Source organism: Anolis sagrei, chromosome 5, assembly GCF_037176765.1.
Source record: "Anolis sagrei isolate rAnoSag1 chromosome 5, rAnoSag1.mat, whole genome shotgun sequence".
In the NCBI taxonomy this organism is placed as follows: domain Eukaryota; kingdom Metazoa; phylum Chordata; class Lepidosauria; order Squamata; family Dactyloidae; genus Anolis; species Anolis sagrei.
Window position 1 is genome coordinate 172,669,255 of NC_090025.1, and position 16,005 is coordinate 172,685,259.

The 16,005-nt window shown below is 40.4% G+C and overlaps 1 protein-coding gene across 1 annotated transcript; it reads right to left on the bottom strand.

Moving 5' to 3' along the window:
* Nucleotides 1–4,267: 4,267 nt before the first annotated feature.
* On the bottom strand, nucleotides 4,268–14,799 carry TMEM213 (transmembrane protein 213). The gene is made up of 3 exons (XM_060779708.2): nucleotides 14,578–14,799; nucleotides 12,490–12,525; nucleotides 4,268–4,701 (listed from the first exon to the last, which is right to left on the bottom strand). The coding sequence occupies exons 1-3, from the start codon at nucleotides 14,648–14,650 to the stop codon at nucleotides 4,532–4,534; spliced, it is 279 nt and encodes a 92-aa protein (XP_060635691.2). The 5' UTR covers nucleotides 14,651–14,799; the 3' UTR covers nucleotides 4,268–4,531.
* Between the last annotated feature and the right edge of the window lie 1,206 nt (nucleotides 14,800–16,005).

A 16,005-nucleotide genomic window follows, 5' to 3' on the forward strand; every position in this document is an offset into this window, starting at 1 on the left:
ACGATTCCTTTATTGTAAGTAAAATAATTATCTAATTTGTTCCACTAATGTATGAGCCATACTAGACATTACATGGGAAATAGATTGTAACATTTTCCAAAGCGTTTTAATTTGAAGCAGCTAGTCTCTTTAAGTTTGAGCAATGCATAGAGCACCACTTAACTCCTGCCAATTTTCTACTTGAAAAATCCCCTTTCCCAGCAGCTTTTCCACTCTATGCATCTTTCCTCCTTTGGTGGAAAAAACCAGAGATTGAATATTTAGTAGAAATTAGCCCAAAGGAGACGGGATTAGATTGCCCCCTTCCAAACCCACAGTTCTTCTTCTGAACTCATGGCCTCTCCTGGCTGCCTCATGCTTTAAAAGGACCATTGGGGACATGTTCCAGGAATCTGCCTGTGACATCTCATTTAGCCATAACTAATCACAGGGTTTTAATGCAATTGCAATACTTCTGTGGCTTCCCTTTATCAGTCTCCCAGGCACGGCTTTCCTTTGCGAGGAAGTTAACCTTATGGTTTCACTTTGCATTTCATCTGCACGCAGCGCAGTTCTTTCACTTGCCAGATTTCATCTCTCTGGCAAGCGTCTAAGAAGGGTAATCATTCTAAATTGCTAGCTCCCACCGTTCACTGAAAACCCCACGGGACCGTCTTTAGATCAAAATGATGGGAAAGTAATGTGAACAGTTCACTCCACAGTGGTGAATTTGGAAAGCAAAAGAGTCATTTATAGCATGTAGCTTTGGGCACTTTTAAATGTAGTAAATAATGATGGGATAATTGTTTGGGTTTCTTTTTCCTGGCATTTCATAAATTAGGGATTGAAGAGCTAAGACAGTGGTTCCCAACCTTCCTAATGCCGTGACCCCTTAATACAGTTCCTCATGTTGTGGTGACCACCAACCATAACATTATTTTCATTGCTACTTCATAACTGTAATTTTGCTACTGTTATGAATCATAATGTAAATATCTGATATGCAGGATGTATTTTCATTCACTGGACCAAATTTGGCACAAATACCCGGTATGTCCAAATTTGAATACTGGTGGGGTGCGGGTGGGGAATGATTTTGTCATTTGGGAGTTATAGTTGCTGGGATTTATAGTTCACCTACAATCAAAGAACATTCTGAACTCCACCAGTGATGGAATTGAACTAAGCTTGGCACACAGAACTCCTCTAACCAACAGAAAGTACTGGTGAGCATTGACCTTGAGTTTTGGAGTTGTAGTTCACTTACATCCAGAGAGCACTGTGGACTTAAACAATGATGGGTCTGGACCAAACTTATGGATCTGGACCAAACCTGGCTGCCTCATGCTTTAAAAGGACCATTGGGGACATACTCAATATGCCCAAATGTGAACACTGGTGGAAAATAGACCTTGACATTTGGGAGTTGTAGTTGCTGGGATTTACATCAAAGAGCATTCTGAACCTCACCAGCAATAGCATTGGGCCAAACTTCCCACACAGAACCTTCCATGACCAACAGAAAATACTTTGGCAACCCCTCTGACACCCCCTCATGATCTCCCCAGGGGTCCTGACCCCTAGGCTGAGAAACGCTGAGCTAAGGGAAAATACACCATGTAGTTGGTTTTATCTCCAAGCAGAAAGAAACATTTCTCGGAATAACTTTTCTTTAATTTTGACTCTCAGCATTTATTTCCATATTTTACAGTGGGAGAAAGTATCCACGAATACACAACATGTTCTTTGTATCTGCTGAAAATTTAAAATTAGCTTTAAAAGCAACCCCATATTGAGTGTGTTACTGTGCCCTGGAGCCCAAAGCACACATGCCTTCAGCAAAATCTACTTTCTGTAGATAGGTGTGTAGCTATGAATCAAGCAAAGCTGATAAGAAATGTGGAAGATATCAGATATCACCTGTAGCTCAAAGATCCCACTGAATTCTATGCATAATCTTATGATCAGTTGAGGAGAAATGTTGTTTGAACCTACCAGCACAGTTTGTTTAGCAAATAGGCAAGACAGAATATCCCTAAACCATGCACATCCTCCCCATCTAACACAATTCTTGTAACTGTACCCGAATCTGTAGGCATCTTCTCCAGACTGTGTTCAGACAATTGTTCGGAGTTTTGATGCTCTTCATAGACTCAGTGGGTGAAAGTAAGACTCTGAATTTGCAGAGATGCAATTGTCATAGTTAATGCATCACTCAGTTGCCAAACTGATTTATATTTTCTACCCCCAAAAAAGTTGTTTATGTTGTACGCCATCCATTAAGTGCATTTTTCCTTTCACTTATTTGCTGATCTGCTACTCAACTTTGTAATTTTTTTTATTTGTGAGGAAAAGGGATTTACATGTCTTTTTGTTGACTAAGAAGCTGACAACTGATGTTGTATATTTCATAATATGACTAGATCATTCTATTTTGTTATTACCATTATATTTGCATGTACAATAAAAAAGAAGTCAGTAATATACTAAAAAAAACATAAAGACACTCTGACCAAGAACGTTTCTATTTTCCACAGTCATTCCATTCTTTAATACATTCATAGCTCTTTCAAAGGCTTCCTACATCCTTTCCAGTCCTTTGAAATTTCCTACTGAATGCCACAGTTTTAATAACATAGTGAAAAGACCAGCGGTTGTTGAACTGTAATTATTTCAAAGCCATTGAGAAGTGAGATGTAAACACAATTCAGTTGTTGTGTAAGCATCTGACTGTGCCGCCCTCAACTGAAACAAAAGCATTGCAGCCTTCCTAAGAAAACCTCTACTATTTTATTAGTTTACACTGGGCCTGGCTTAGAATCATAAAAAAGAGCAAGAGGTAAAAATACAAGTCTTGATATAAGCCATTGACCTTGAAAAGTCTCATGCTGAATGTCAACTAGCTGCATGTTCTGAGTTTTGGGAGTGGGGGAAATAAATTTTAATGACAGCAATTCACAATCAGGACCAAGACGGATCCAGAAATAGTGATTTGGAGGATGCAGAGATGTAGCAAGACAATTTTCATTTAGGGGAGGAGGAGCAGAGACAAAAATTAGGGGCCCGTCACTATAAAAGAAGTTTCTGTGGGAAAGGGATTTCATAGATTATTAATATATTTTTTGTATTGTCAAAGGCTTTAATGGCTGGAATCACTGGGTTGTTGTAGGTTTTTCAGGCTATATGGCCATGTTCTAGAAGCATTCTCTCCTGACATTTCGCCTGCATCTAAGGCAAGCAGCCTCAGAGGTTGCTTGCCATAGATGCAGGCAAAATGTCATGAGAGAATGCTTTTAGAACATGGCCATATAGCCCGAAAAACCTACAACAACCCAATATATTTTTTATTTATACCCCATTTTATCTCCCCTGAAGGGGACTCAAAGCTACTAGACAGGAATAACTCCCAATTAACTCATTTTGATTAGTATGTTGCCAAGCTTTCAAAAAGGGAAAATCAATATTTTCCACATGCAAAAACATTATACAAACTAAATAGCAGTGTCTAGTAAATACATGGTGTACAAGTTGTCCTACTATAGCAGTGGTTCCCAACCTGTAGTCCATGGACCACCAGTGGTCCGCAAGAATGAAAATATGGTCAGCAGCCTCACCATTACTTCACTGTTGCCTCAAAACCATGCAGCAACGAGAGCAACTGGTTTCCCAAAACCAAGGCAACGGGGATGTCGTGAGGGGGAGGGTTAGATTACTACTACCACATTAGCTCTAGATTGTTAGATATTGTTTTCTGTAGGCGAGCAGATGGTGAATACTGGATGGTATATTTTCTGTATCAGAGCTGATGTAGTCTATCCAATGCAATTTTCTGAATCTGTATCCCAAATAACCAAACTGAATCTAAAGTTGACCAAAAACCGATTCGTAACCCTTTTGGTGCTAATGTTGGAGAATGATCCCTGGTCAAGGGTCACTTGGTCGAAGTTGTCCCTGGTCAAGTGGTCCCTGGTTAAAAAAAGGTTCGCAACCACTGTACTATAGTCATTTGACCTTCTACCAAAGTCTAATGCGAAGGCTATTGTTTGCAAGCATGTGAGAATCTGTTCACCTGAAATTCCTTCAAATATTTCAAAAAGTCAAGATTGCCAGATATGCTTGTCTGATGAAATACATGTATCCAAGCTGGGAATGCATATTCACGCACAACTGTAGCTGGCCCAAAGGTGAGAACTGTAGTGCAGAAAATGCACATGCAAATACAACATGTTTGTCTATTGTTTTTAATATAAACTATGTTTCTGAATGCTCAGCTGCAATGCTAGGAACTCAAGCACTGAATTAAAAATCCATAGGGGAAAGAATGTATATCTGGGAGGCAATGTCCTCATTTGCACACACATAACCTTTATTGCTAAAACCCTGAATGGACAGCAAATAAATATCTTCAAAATACTTGGGAAAATACAGAGATGTATAAAAACAATAAAACGTAACTTGTCAGTGCACAGTCCTTCTTGGGCCTCAACACATTCTTCAGCTTAATGAATTTCTTTACACAGGAGTCACAAGCAGGCGTCAGCTTGGAGAGGTGTCATGCTTCCAAATACTTGGGTTCATCAGGCTTGAGTTTCATGATCTTATCAATGCAGAGAAGGATAAGGGTGATAAACCAGAGACTCCAGCCAACTGCTGCAGCAATCCAGCCATAGTCATCTACTCCAAATTGACAGCATTTGGTTGCCAATGTGCAGAATTCGGGATCTGATGGGAGAGAAGGAGAAGAGAGCCTTGCAGATTGATACTTACTGTAATTAGTTTACCTTCGCCTATGTTACCCATACAGCTTACTTCCAATTGTACTATGGATGAAGGTAATTCCACTTAATCTACTTTTTCGGTTGCTCATGAAAAGTCCCACTGCTCCTTTCCCTCTTTTTCCACAGCTTAATTCAATTGCTGCAAACTGGGTTTAAACTTCTTTTTGTGTGTCTGGAGTGACTTGAGAAACTGCAAGTCGCTTCTGGTGTGAGAGAATTAGCTGTCTGCAAGGACATTGCCCAGGGGACGCCCGGATGTTTTACTGTCCTGTGGGAGGCTTCTCTCATGTTCTTGCATGAGAAGCTGGAGCTGACAGATGGGTGCTCACCCTGCTTCCCAGATTAGAACCACCAACCTTTCGGTCAACAGAGCTGCCGGCACAAGGGCTGGATGGCCATCTGTCAGGGGTGCTTTGAATGCAATATTCCTGCTTCTTGGCAGGGGGTTGGACTGGATGGCCCACCGAGGTCTCTTCCAACTCTTTGATCCTATGATTCTAAGCCTGCCTGGAATCCGAGGTCTTGGATGCATATCTTTTGTGTGTCCCACCAACTCAAGAAGCTGCTCTGGTAAACACATGACAAAGGGCTTTCTCTGTAGAGACACTCCAACAGTGAAATTCTCTTCTAAGGGAATTCAGGCTAGCTTCATCCTCCTGGACCTCCAATGATCAGCCAAGACTACACTGTTTCACAAAAGCTTTGGTGTCTAAAACCACAATGACTTAACTATATGCACATGTGCGTGCATATTTTTAAGCTATTTTATTGTATATCCAGAACGATTAGAAATAGACCAGAAAGTGGGACTTCCGGTGGAGGCGGAATGGCGGTAGGAGTGAGGTACCGGAGCTCCGTGTGGTAGCAAGGTACCTTTCGCACCTCTCACAAGGGGAAGGGGCTCAAAGAGACCCCACAAGCCGTTGGCATTGAGGACGGCTTGTCAGCCAAGCCCTCAGAGCTTTGCGGGGGCGGAGGAGCGGTCTCCCCTCAAGGGAGGCGGCCAACTCCTGCCTGGCAGAGCGGAGGGTGTGCGCCCCGAGAGGTGTGCGACCGAGCGGTCGACAACACCGCTAGCCTCCATTTAGATTCCAAATAAAGATAAAGAAGACAAAATTAGACGGGTTATAAGAAGACAACAAAGAAACGGGGGCTCGAAAGCGGCGTCTACGGAGAAGAAGAAGACAAAACCCAATAAAAAAAAAATAAGAATAATAAGACAAAAGGGATAAAGAAATTCACCAAGTGGAAGAAAGGAAGTTGGAAAGAAAGGGAGAAAAGAAGGTAATACTCTGAAAGGAAAAGAAAAAAGTCCTCCTAACCTAAGACCCCCAATTGTACCCACCCCATCACGCTCCTTTAAGCTTAATTCTCCTCGCGAGGAGGACCCAGACGGTACCTTTAAAGAGAGATCTTCAATCAGGGCCAGGTGAGCAAAGTCACGAACTCGCGGGCTTGCGCGCCCTTGCGGGGCAGTGAAGAATACAGAAGCAGCACGCCCGGCACAGGGACGCAGGGACGCTCTGACGCCCCGACGCCCTCACGGGACGGAACGACGTCGTGACGTCAGGCACCCAACGGAAAGCCGAAACCCGGAAGAGCAAATAATAAAACAGAGCCGACTGAAAGGACCTGGAAGGCAGGCGATGATCGGCAGGAACGGAAGAAGAAGGGTAAAAATAAAGAGACAACTGGCTGCGGGGGGATTATTATAAGGACTGGTAAGAATAAATTTCAATAAAGAAACAAAGAAACCCCCTGAAGGTAGGAGGGGAGGAAGTAAGGACAAAAGGAAAGACGCTACTTAAGCAGACCAGAAATATAAGAGGAAGGGCAGAACACGGACTTTACTGGGGAGGCGAGGTACAACGTTCCAATCTTATCCAATCTTATCATTACTATTAAGAAATAGAACCCCACCAGAGATAAGAAATAAGTTGAAAGGGGAATTTACTCTCCCTTAAATAAACAAGTTGAAAGGTGGAACTTGTCTACTTTAAAGACTACCAACAACTATTAGTACACTGCTAAAAGCCCATTGGTAAAAGTCCAGTATGGCAGAAGGGAAGATGGAGAAATTTCTAACAGTTACTAAACAAAGTAAGACTTCGAACACACAGCTGGGCACAAACCCACTTCCACCTCAAAACTCTCAAGGAACAACCCCGATACCCCCAGTTCCTATACCTATTCCAGCGAGACGACACTCCACGCAAGGAGATGTATCGCTGAAAGACCTTCTGGCAGAAATGAGGAAGATTCAGGAGAATATTGAAAAAAAAATAGAAGACAACCAAGTGAAAACTCAAACTAACTTGGAAAACCTATTTCAAAAGGAAATGGGTAAATTGAGACAAGAAATAAGACAAGAAATGGAAGGGGTGAAAAAAGACTTAGAAGGTGCCCAGAAGGAAATTAAGGATTTGAAAAAAGAGAATGCCCAGCTAAAGAGGGCCCAGGAGAAGAATGAAACCAAACTAAAAAGCTTGGAGGATAAGAGTGAGAAAATGGAGAAACAACAGGACTCGCTGATGAATCCGGAAACGGAATATCAATTAAGGTACAGGAATTTAGAGGAGAAAGAGGGGGACAATTTAAGAAGTATAATAGTAGAGATTACTGCAGATATCTTGAAGCTTTCTATGGAAGAGACTAGCAAAGAAATAGATGTGGTTAGAAGAGTGAATTCCAACTACGCTAGACGAAATAATGTGCCGAGAGATGTAGTAGTAAATTTTACAAGAAAATGTGTCAGGAACGAGATTTTGAAAATAAAATCGAAGGAACAAACATTGTATAAAGGAAGAAAACTGATTATCCTTAAGGAATTCTCCACGTCATCGATGTATAATAGGAAAAAATATTATTTCTTAACGGATGTACTTAAGAAACATAAGATAAAATTCCGCTGGGAACGCACGGAAGGAGTCCAAGTCTCGTATAAGGAAAAAAAGCTTTGGATAACATCCGAACATAAAGCCAAGAATTTCTACAAGGAACTGATGGATGACTTAAGAAAGGAGCCCAACCAGGAGGAAAAGATGGAAACAGGCAAAACAGCAGCCTCACCAAAAACAGAGAAAGGAAGGAAGAAAGAGTGGAGCAGGAAGGACAAGAAGAGAGCCAGACCGGACTCACTGGAAGACGAAGAAGGAGATAAAGGGGTGGGACCCTCAGAAAAAAACAAACAAGTAAATCAAGATGAAGAGTCTATCACTTTATTCGAATAATGTAAATGGGATGAACTCCCCAAATAAAAGAAAGCTCATATTCAGCACCCTCAAAAAAAGCAATTGTGATGTTATTGCGCTACAGGAAGTTCATGTTGTCCCTAAACATAGCTCGTATCTGATACAGCCCCAACTAGGCCAGGAATTCTCCTCTCTTGCCACTCAGAAGAAAAGGGGGGTGATTATATATGTCAAAGACACCTATAAGGCCACCTTAGCCTTCAAAGATAATGATGGAAGAATGATCGGTATCAAAATCTTCCTAGGGAACCAAGTATTACTTATTTGTAATATATATACTCCCACGGGCCCCAAAACGAACTTTTTAAAAGTACTCAGAATGAAACTTAAAGAACAGACATTTGACAACCTAATTATTTTAGGGGATTTTAACGGAGTATTAGATTGTAAGATTGATAAGACAGGAAAGAAGAGGGCAAGAGAGAACTGTGGGAGACTCCCGGAAAGTTTTTTAAAATTAAAAAAGGACTGGCACCTGCATGATGCGTGGAGATTTAAAAACCCTCTAGGAAGAGATTTCACATTCTACTCAGCCCGCCACTCCACCTGGTCCAGAATTGACATGGTGTGGATCTCTAAGACCCTTTTAACCAAAACAGAAAAAATAAAAATACTGCCTAGGGGCAATTCCGATCACTGTCCCATAACCTTAAAGGTGTTTAGTGAGAAACAACAACGATTTTGGAGACTAAATGAATTCTTACTTAAAAAAGAAGAAGATGTAGAAAGGTGTAGAAATAAAATTAAAGAATTCTTTGAACTCAATGCCAACAGAGAAGTAAAGGAAGAGGTGGTATGGGATGCCGGGAAGGCGGTAATAAGAGGGCACCTAATCCAGCAGGGAATTATACGCAATAAAAAGAGAAATGAGGAACTAACCGAACTGCTGAAGAGTATTGATGAAAAAGAGAGTCTACTTAAAAAGAAACCAGGAAATAAAAAAACCAGGATAGAATTGGAGATGCTGAGAAAACAAAGGGATTCGTACCAACTCGAATATATAGCAAAAAACTTGAAATACCTGAGGGCCAAATATTACGCACAAGCTAATAAACCGGGCAAACTCCTAGCCAAATCCCTCAGGGAAAGAAGACAATCTCAACACATCATAAAGATAATTAAGGATGGGACACACTACACAGATGATGAAGGGATCAGCAGACAATTTAAGGACTTCTATGAGGAACTTTATAAAAAAGAAAATATACCTCAAGAAGAAATAGTTAAATATCTGTCAAAATATAATTTGGAGAAACTCACTGAACAACAAAGAGAACTGCTGAACAAAGAGATACAGGAGAGTGAGATAATCAAGGCAATAAGTGACCTCTCCTTAGAAAAATCGCCAGGACCGGATGGAATTACATCTCTATATTATAAACTATTTAGAGATGAGCTATTACCACATTTGAAGACACTATTTAATAATATACTAAATGAGGCAAGAATTCCGGACTCCTGGAAAGAGACGACCATCTCTCTAATACATAAAACAGGTTCAGAAGAAGAAAACGTCAAAAATTATAGGCCAATTGCCTTATTGAACGTTGATTACAAAATATTTGCACACACAATGGCTAATAGACTAAAGATCTATCTGAATGAGTTAATCAAGGAAGACCAAAATGGGTTTCTCCCTGGAAGACAAATGGGTGAAAATATAAGAACTATTCTAAATATCATAGAGTTCCACGAAGTTAATCACCAAAGAGAACTAGGCCTCTTATTTGTTGACGCTGAGAAGGCCTTCGATCGAGTGAACTGGGAATTCATGACGCACCTAGCCAAGGAGAGAGATATGGGTTTCCAATTCAATAACACATTAAAGGCTATATACACAAGTCAAAGAGCTAGGATCAGAGTAAATGGCCACCTTACAGACAATATCCAAATTGAGAGGGGCACTAGACAGGGCTGCCCCCTTGCACCCCTTTTATTTATATGGTCCTTGGAGATCCTCCTGGAAGGAATAAGGAGAGACGGAAATTTAAAGGGTGTGAAAATAAGAAGAGATGAGTTTAAAACAAAAGCGTATGCGGATGACATCGTTTGTATAATATCAAATCCGGTGGAGAACATCGCTAATTGGATAGAAGTGATCCAGGAATATGGAAGGGTGGCAGGGCTAAAGATAAATAAACAAAAGACTAAATTATTAACAAAAAACATCAGCAAAACCAAGAAATTAGAACTGGAGAGGAACACAAATTTCAGTTTAGCTGGAAAAGTCAAATACCTTGGGATAACCTTAACAGTAAGTAACATACAGCTGATTAAGAATAACTACGATCAGACTTGGAAAGAGATTTCCAAAAATTTAGAAAAATGGAAACAACTAAAGCTAAGTATCATGGGGAGAGTGGCTCTGATAAAAATGAATATTCTACCTAAGATGGTTTTTCTATTCCAAATGCTCCCGATACTCAGAACAAATCATTATTTTGGAATATGGAAAAGGGATATGCTGAAATTTATTTGGCAGGGAAAAAACGCCAGAATTAAATACTTGACAATGATTGACGCGAGGGAAAGGGGAGGTTTGTCGTTACCGGACTTCCAGTTATATTTTGAAGCCTCTGCATTGACATGGGTTAAAGAGTGGGCAACCCTTAAAAAGAAAAAACTTCTAAATCTAGAGGGCGCAGACCTACGGAGGGGCTGGCATGCCTATTTATGGCATGGAAAGGCCAGAATAGAAAAGAACTTTACTACCCATATTATTCGGGCTGCGTTGTTAAAGGTATGGGAAAAGTACAAAACTAGATTTTACGATAAAACACCCCTCTGGATTTCCCCCATTGAGGCTTTTCAAAAAAGGGAGTTCCCTAGAGACAGTTGGCATACATATAAGGCCCTTACAACAAAGGTTGGAAATCAATATAAAATGAAGTCAATAGAAGAACTGAAATCCTTAGATCCAAACTTCTCCTGGTTCCACTACCATCAGGTGTTGGACACATTCAAGGAGGAGAACAAAATAGGTTTCGCCTCAACTGACTCCTTTTGGGATAAGGTAATGGTGAAGGAGAGGAAGGTGGTCAAAGCCATTTACCAAAAATTGTTAGAATGGGGGACAGAAAAAGATCTTATTAAAGAAAATATGATTTCATGGGCGTTAGACCTGAAACACACCATCCTCTTGAAAGACTGGGAAGATATCTGGAAAGATAAACTTACACTTACCAAAACAGTAATCATTAAAGAAAGCTGGTATAAGATGTTTACACGGTGGTACCTAACACCGACAAGAATTGCAAAATTTCAACATGGGGCAAGTAATTTGTGTTGGAAATGTGGTACCAAGTTAGGCACATTTATACATTGCTGGTGGGATTGTAAAAGGGTCAAAACCTTCTGGAAGGAGGTCCACCGAAATATTCAAGGGATCCTGCAAACACAGTTCGAGTTAAAGGCGGAATACTACCTCCTGCATCTATTAGACTTCAAGATGGAGAAAAATAAAGAGAGTTTGTTATTCCATCTATCAGCAGCTGCAAGAACTGTAGTAGCGAGTAAATGGAAAATGAGGGAAGTTCCATCACTGGAGGCATGGCTATACAAGATAAAGGACTTTATGGAGTTAGATTCATTATCGAATTTGTTATATAATATAAATACAAAGAAAAGAGTAGACTGGTATCCACTTAGATGCTTTCTTAAAGAAAAGAAAAAGTTAATTGTATGAGTTTTTTTTTGTATGTTGACGCCCGCAATTAAGATTAGGTAATATTTGACAAGAATATACAAGGATGCAATTTCCCCCAGGACTTTGGGAAGTCCAAAGAGTGTATGTATGTGTAAGCTATTGTTCACATCCGACTATCCCTTCACTACCCCTTCCCATTCCCTTTTCCACCCCCCTCGATCCTACCCTGCCCTTTTTTTTCTTTCTTTTGTAAACTACAGGTGGATTTCAGTAGAGATTGAAATATATATATAACCGACATTTAAGTACACATGAAGGTTATAAATGCTTTAATGGCGGGAAATTTTAAAAGAGAAATGTAAAAGGATAGATCTCTTGAATTAACTCTTCTACTGTAACCTACATGTGTTTCGATATGTATGTTTTGTAATTATGGAAAAGCTCTTAATAAAAATTATACTAAAAAAAAAAAAAAAAAAGAAATAGACCAGAAAGTCACAGGTTTTGTTCCTGTTCTTTCCTTTTTAATTCTGGAGATTCATGCTTTGTTTATCCCATAATATTTCCCGTCAACCCCAGGTATGATCAGAGACTCTTCAACACAGCTCTTCAGATCGGTATAAAGTTGGAAAGAACAGGAAGAAAATATGGCATTTTTCATTCTGGACAGAGCCTTCGCCTGTTTTCAAAGAGTGTTTTGCTTATTTTATCTCTTTTCATTTGCTCTGCTTCACATCAGAAGTCCCTGGGAGTGGACAGCAAAAAAGAAACAATTAAAAATAAAGAAATAAAAATAACAAATGTGCATTTTACAGGATCAGCTATGGATACTTACCAGGACATGAGTTGTTGCCAGAATGGGTTTCAGTTTCTAGAACACATGAGAACATAGGAAGTTATTTTTTAGGATGAGAAACAACAGAGCAGAGTCAGATTAATATCTCAGAAAGGCTGCCAAAATCCCACCTCCTACATTATTTATTTAAACATTTTAGACTGTTTTTTATCCTTTCAGGCATCAGAGCTGTAGAGAAATATCATTGAAACTCTGGAAAGGCTCAAAATCACAAAACGAAGGCAGAAAGTACAATAACACAATGCAGATAGAATCAGCCGGTTAAAATGCCAGGTAAATAAAGAGGGGTTTGAGCTCATATTCAAGCATTTGCAGCTTTAGTGCCAGTTATATCTCTAGGCGAGGGAGAAGATATTTCATAGTTGAGGAGGCACAAAAGCTCACATTTTTGTTGGCATGACTGGCATTCTTCTGGTCTTCTACATATGTGTATGTTCCCTTATACATATGGTTGTATTTTTGGCCAACATGGAATTCCCGTGTGCATTACACGACATTGGGTATCTCCAGTTGTGCTGTAATTGCATGGTTCCATATTTTATATCAAAGCATAAGGCACATCAAAATTAAGTAACAGGATATCACAGGGCTCATCTACACAGCATCTAAAACCGGGACCCTTCAAACTTTTTAAACAGAGGGCCAGGTCACAGTCCCTTAAACTGTTGGAGGGCCAGATTATAATTGGAAAAAAAAATCATGAAAAGAATACAATAATTAAAATGAAGAACAATTTTAACAAATATAAACTTATTAGTATTACAATGGGAAGTATGGGCCTGCTTTGGCTCATGAGATAGGATTGTTGTTGTTGTTGTTGTGTGCTTTCAAGTCATTTCAGACTTAGGTTGACACTGAGCGAGGGCTGGGTAAATGACCTTGGACGGCCGTATCCGGCCCTCGGGCCTTAGTTTGAGGACCCCTGATCTAAAACATGGAAGTTACTAGGTTAAAAAAGGGGGGGGGGGCTACATGACATTAGCATTAAATGCATGCTGATTCGCTGACAGCCAAAAAAACAAGGAATAAAAAGTTCCCCTTTTATTCCAATTCCAGTAAAAAAATGTGCATATTTGCATCACTATATATCCCTGCCCTCACAAAAAATACATGATTTGTTTTCCTCCCCCCCCCCCCCCCGAAAACCCTGAAATAGCTGATCAGCTGATTCGGCTGTGAAACGGACACACCACTGATTTAAAGGAAGCACGAATGGAGGGCAATTAGAACTCTCTGAAAATCTTTATTTTAAACCAGTGGTTCTCAACCTTTTTTTGAGCTAGCCTTGTCCACAGACGCCTCCAAGGTCACGTGGCCAGCATGACTGCATGGAGCTCTATTACCTTCCTACTGAAGCAGTACCTATGGATCTACTCACATTTGCATGTTTTCAAACTGCTAGGTTGGCAGAACAGGTTGGCTAGGTTGGGGCTAACAGCAGGAGCTCCCTGCCAACCATTCAATCAGCAAGGTCAGCAGCTCAGAGGTTTAACCTGCTGTGCTACCTGGGGGACCCTTAATGCAAGTATATCCAGATAATAAATAGATGTGTTATCATCCAATATTGCAATTACAGCTTTGCATTTGGGATTGCTCCATAATTATCACTGCATCAGCAAGTTCAACAGCTTAATGGTTTAACCCACTGTGCCACCGGGGGCTCCTTGGTTATGTGTAATGCTCTTTAAGCAAGTATCTTAATTTTTAGTATACATGCCCTATATTTTCCCATATTTTTCACAATAGTATTTCCTGCATTGAACAGTCCCATAAATATTATAATTTTAAAACAAATGTCATGCAAGAAAACATAAGCATTTTAAAAATTCAAGCACAAGTATCTCCCAAATCCCCCCATCCCCTATCCAACTGCAATTTTCTAATCATATCTACACAGATTCAAAGTATGAAGAAAAATACATTAGTTTGTACTTCCCATACATAGGATTCTGGGAGGTTGAGTCCCCCAGATTAAATTTTCCAAACTCTAAATACAATTGCAGCATTGATTGTTATTACAATCCTAGACAAGAAAAATCAGAAGGAAGGGAAAAAAAGATGGATCACCTTCTGAAAAAGCATTCCTGGAAACAGAGAGTAGCAAGAGGACAGTGGCAGCAAAATGAAACAGGAGATCCATTGATAAAGGTAGAACCCCAATCTGATACAGCTGAGGAGTGAAGGACCAAAGTTGCCAGCAGCTCCCAGAGAGGTGAGTGAAACAGTACAAGACAAAGTCAAAGGTTGTGCCTAGGCAAGTGGGAGGAGAAAATCCACTTCCTGATGTACAAGGACACCTTGAATTCACCTGCTGCCAGCTGAATGTAACCCAAGTGAAAAACAGCAACAAGAACAGCCAATCCCTCCTCCCAAGCTGTGCAATACTCACACTTCCAGGGATGTTAGGGTGAAGTGCGCATATTGACTCACACTTTGCAGTTTTGCCATAACGCTGCTCTTTCGGGCGTTTAGACTCATGCTGTTCCTAGAATAATTCGGATACCCGGTCATGAGGCTGTCAAAACTGGTCTCTATAAGACTACAAGAGTTAACAAACAGATTGGGTTTTATAATTTGAGTGAAAAAATAAACAATTCAGAGACTCTGGCATAGAATCATAGAATTGGAAGAGACCTCATGGGCCATCCAGTCCAACCCCCTGCCAAGAAGCAGGGAAATCGCATTCAAAGCACTCCCAACAGATGGCCATCCAGACTGTTTAAAAGCCTCCAAAGAAGGAGCCTCCACCACACTCCAGCGCAGAGAGTTCCACTGCTGAACAGCTCTCACAGTGAGGAAGTTCTTCTTCATGTTCAGATGTGGTGGAAGCTTGTTCTTTGGAGGCTTTTAAACAGAGGCTGGATGGCCATCTGTTGGGGGTGCTTTGAATGCAATTTTTCTGCCTCTTGGCAGGGGGTTGGACTGGATGGCCCATGAGGTCTCTTCCAACTCTATGATTCCATAAAAAGCAGCCTAAGCAGTATCAGCTGTAATTATGCATGCCGATACACATTGCGATGTGAAATCATATGTGTTTGCTAATTTTTTAATTCTTTTTTTAAACACATTTCCTTCAGGAATACTAAGAGAATTTCAGTTACATGTTTCTCCTGCAGCAGGGTCAGCCCAAGAAAGTCTGCGGCCTGAGACAGAGCTGCAAATGGTGCCACCCACCCACTTCTGATTCAAGATGCATACTGCCCAAGGCTCACCAAGTACTTTTGACACTTGAGGAAGAAAACTGACATGGATTTTTTCAATGCAGAGGAAAAACACTATTTGGTTCAATAGCCTAACCTAAGGGTTAAAGCAAAGGTGAACATTTTTTTAAAGGACAATGTGAACCCATTGTCTCATGAGCCAATACTTGCCTGTGAAGCTGTGTATGGAAGAATAGTTTTGTTTTAGGTTTCAACTTCTAAGGTATGTGCCACAGCCTCCAGCCAGTCTTCCAATGGAGCATAATTGTTGGTTCTGTTGCCTTCCGATCTGTTG

Coding starts and splice junctions, on each gene's coding strand:
- TMEM213 (XM_060779708.2), bottom strand. CDS start 14,650: ATGGATCTCCTGTTTCATTTTGCTGCCACTGTCCTCTTGCTACTCTCT. Junction 12,526..14,577: donor CAGGAATGCTTTTTCAGAAG/GTGATCCATCTT, acceptor CATGTGTTCTAG/AAACTGAAACCCATTCTGGC. Junction 4,702..12,489: donor TGGCAACAACTCATGTCCTG/GTAAGTATCCAT, acceptor CTCTCCCATCAG/ATCCCGAATTCTGCACATTG.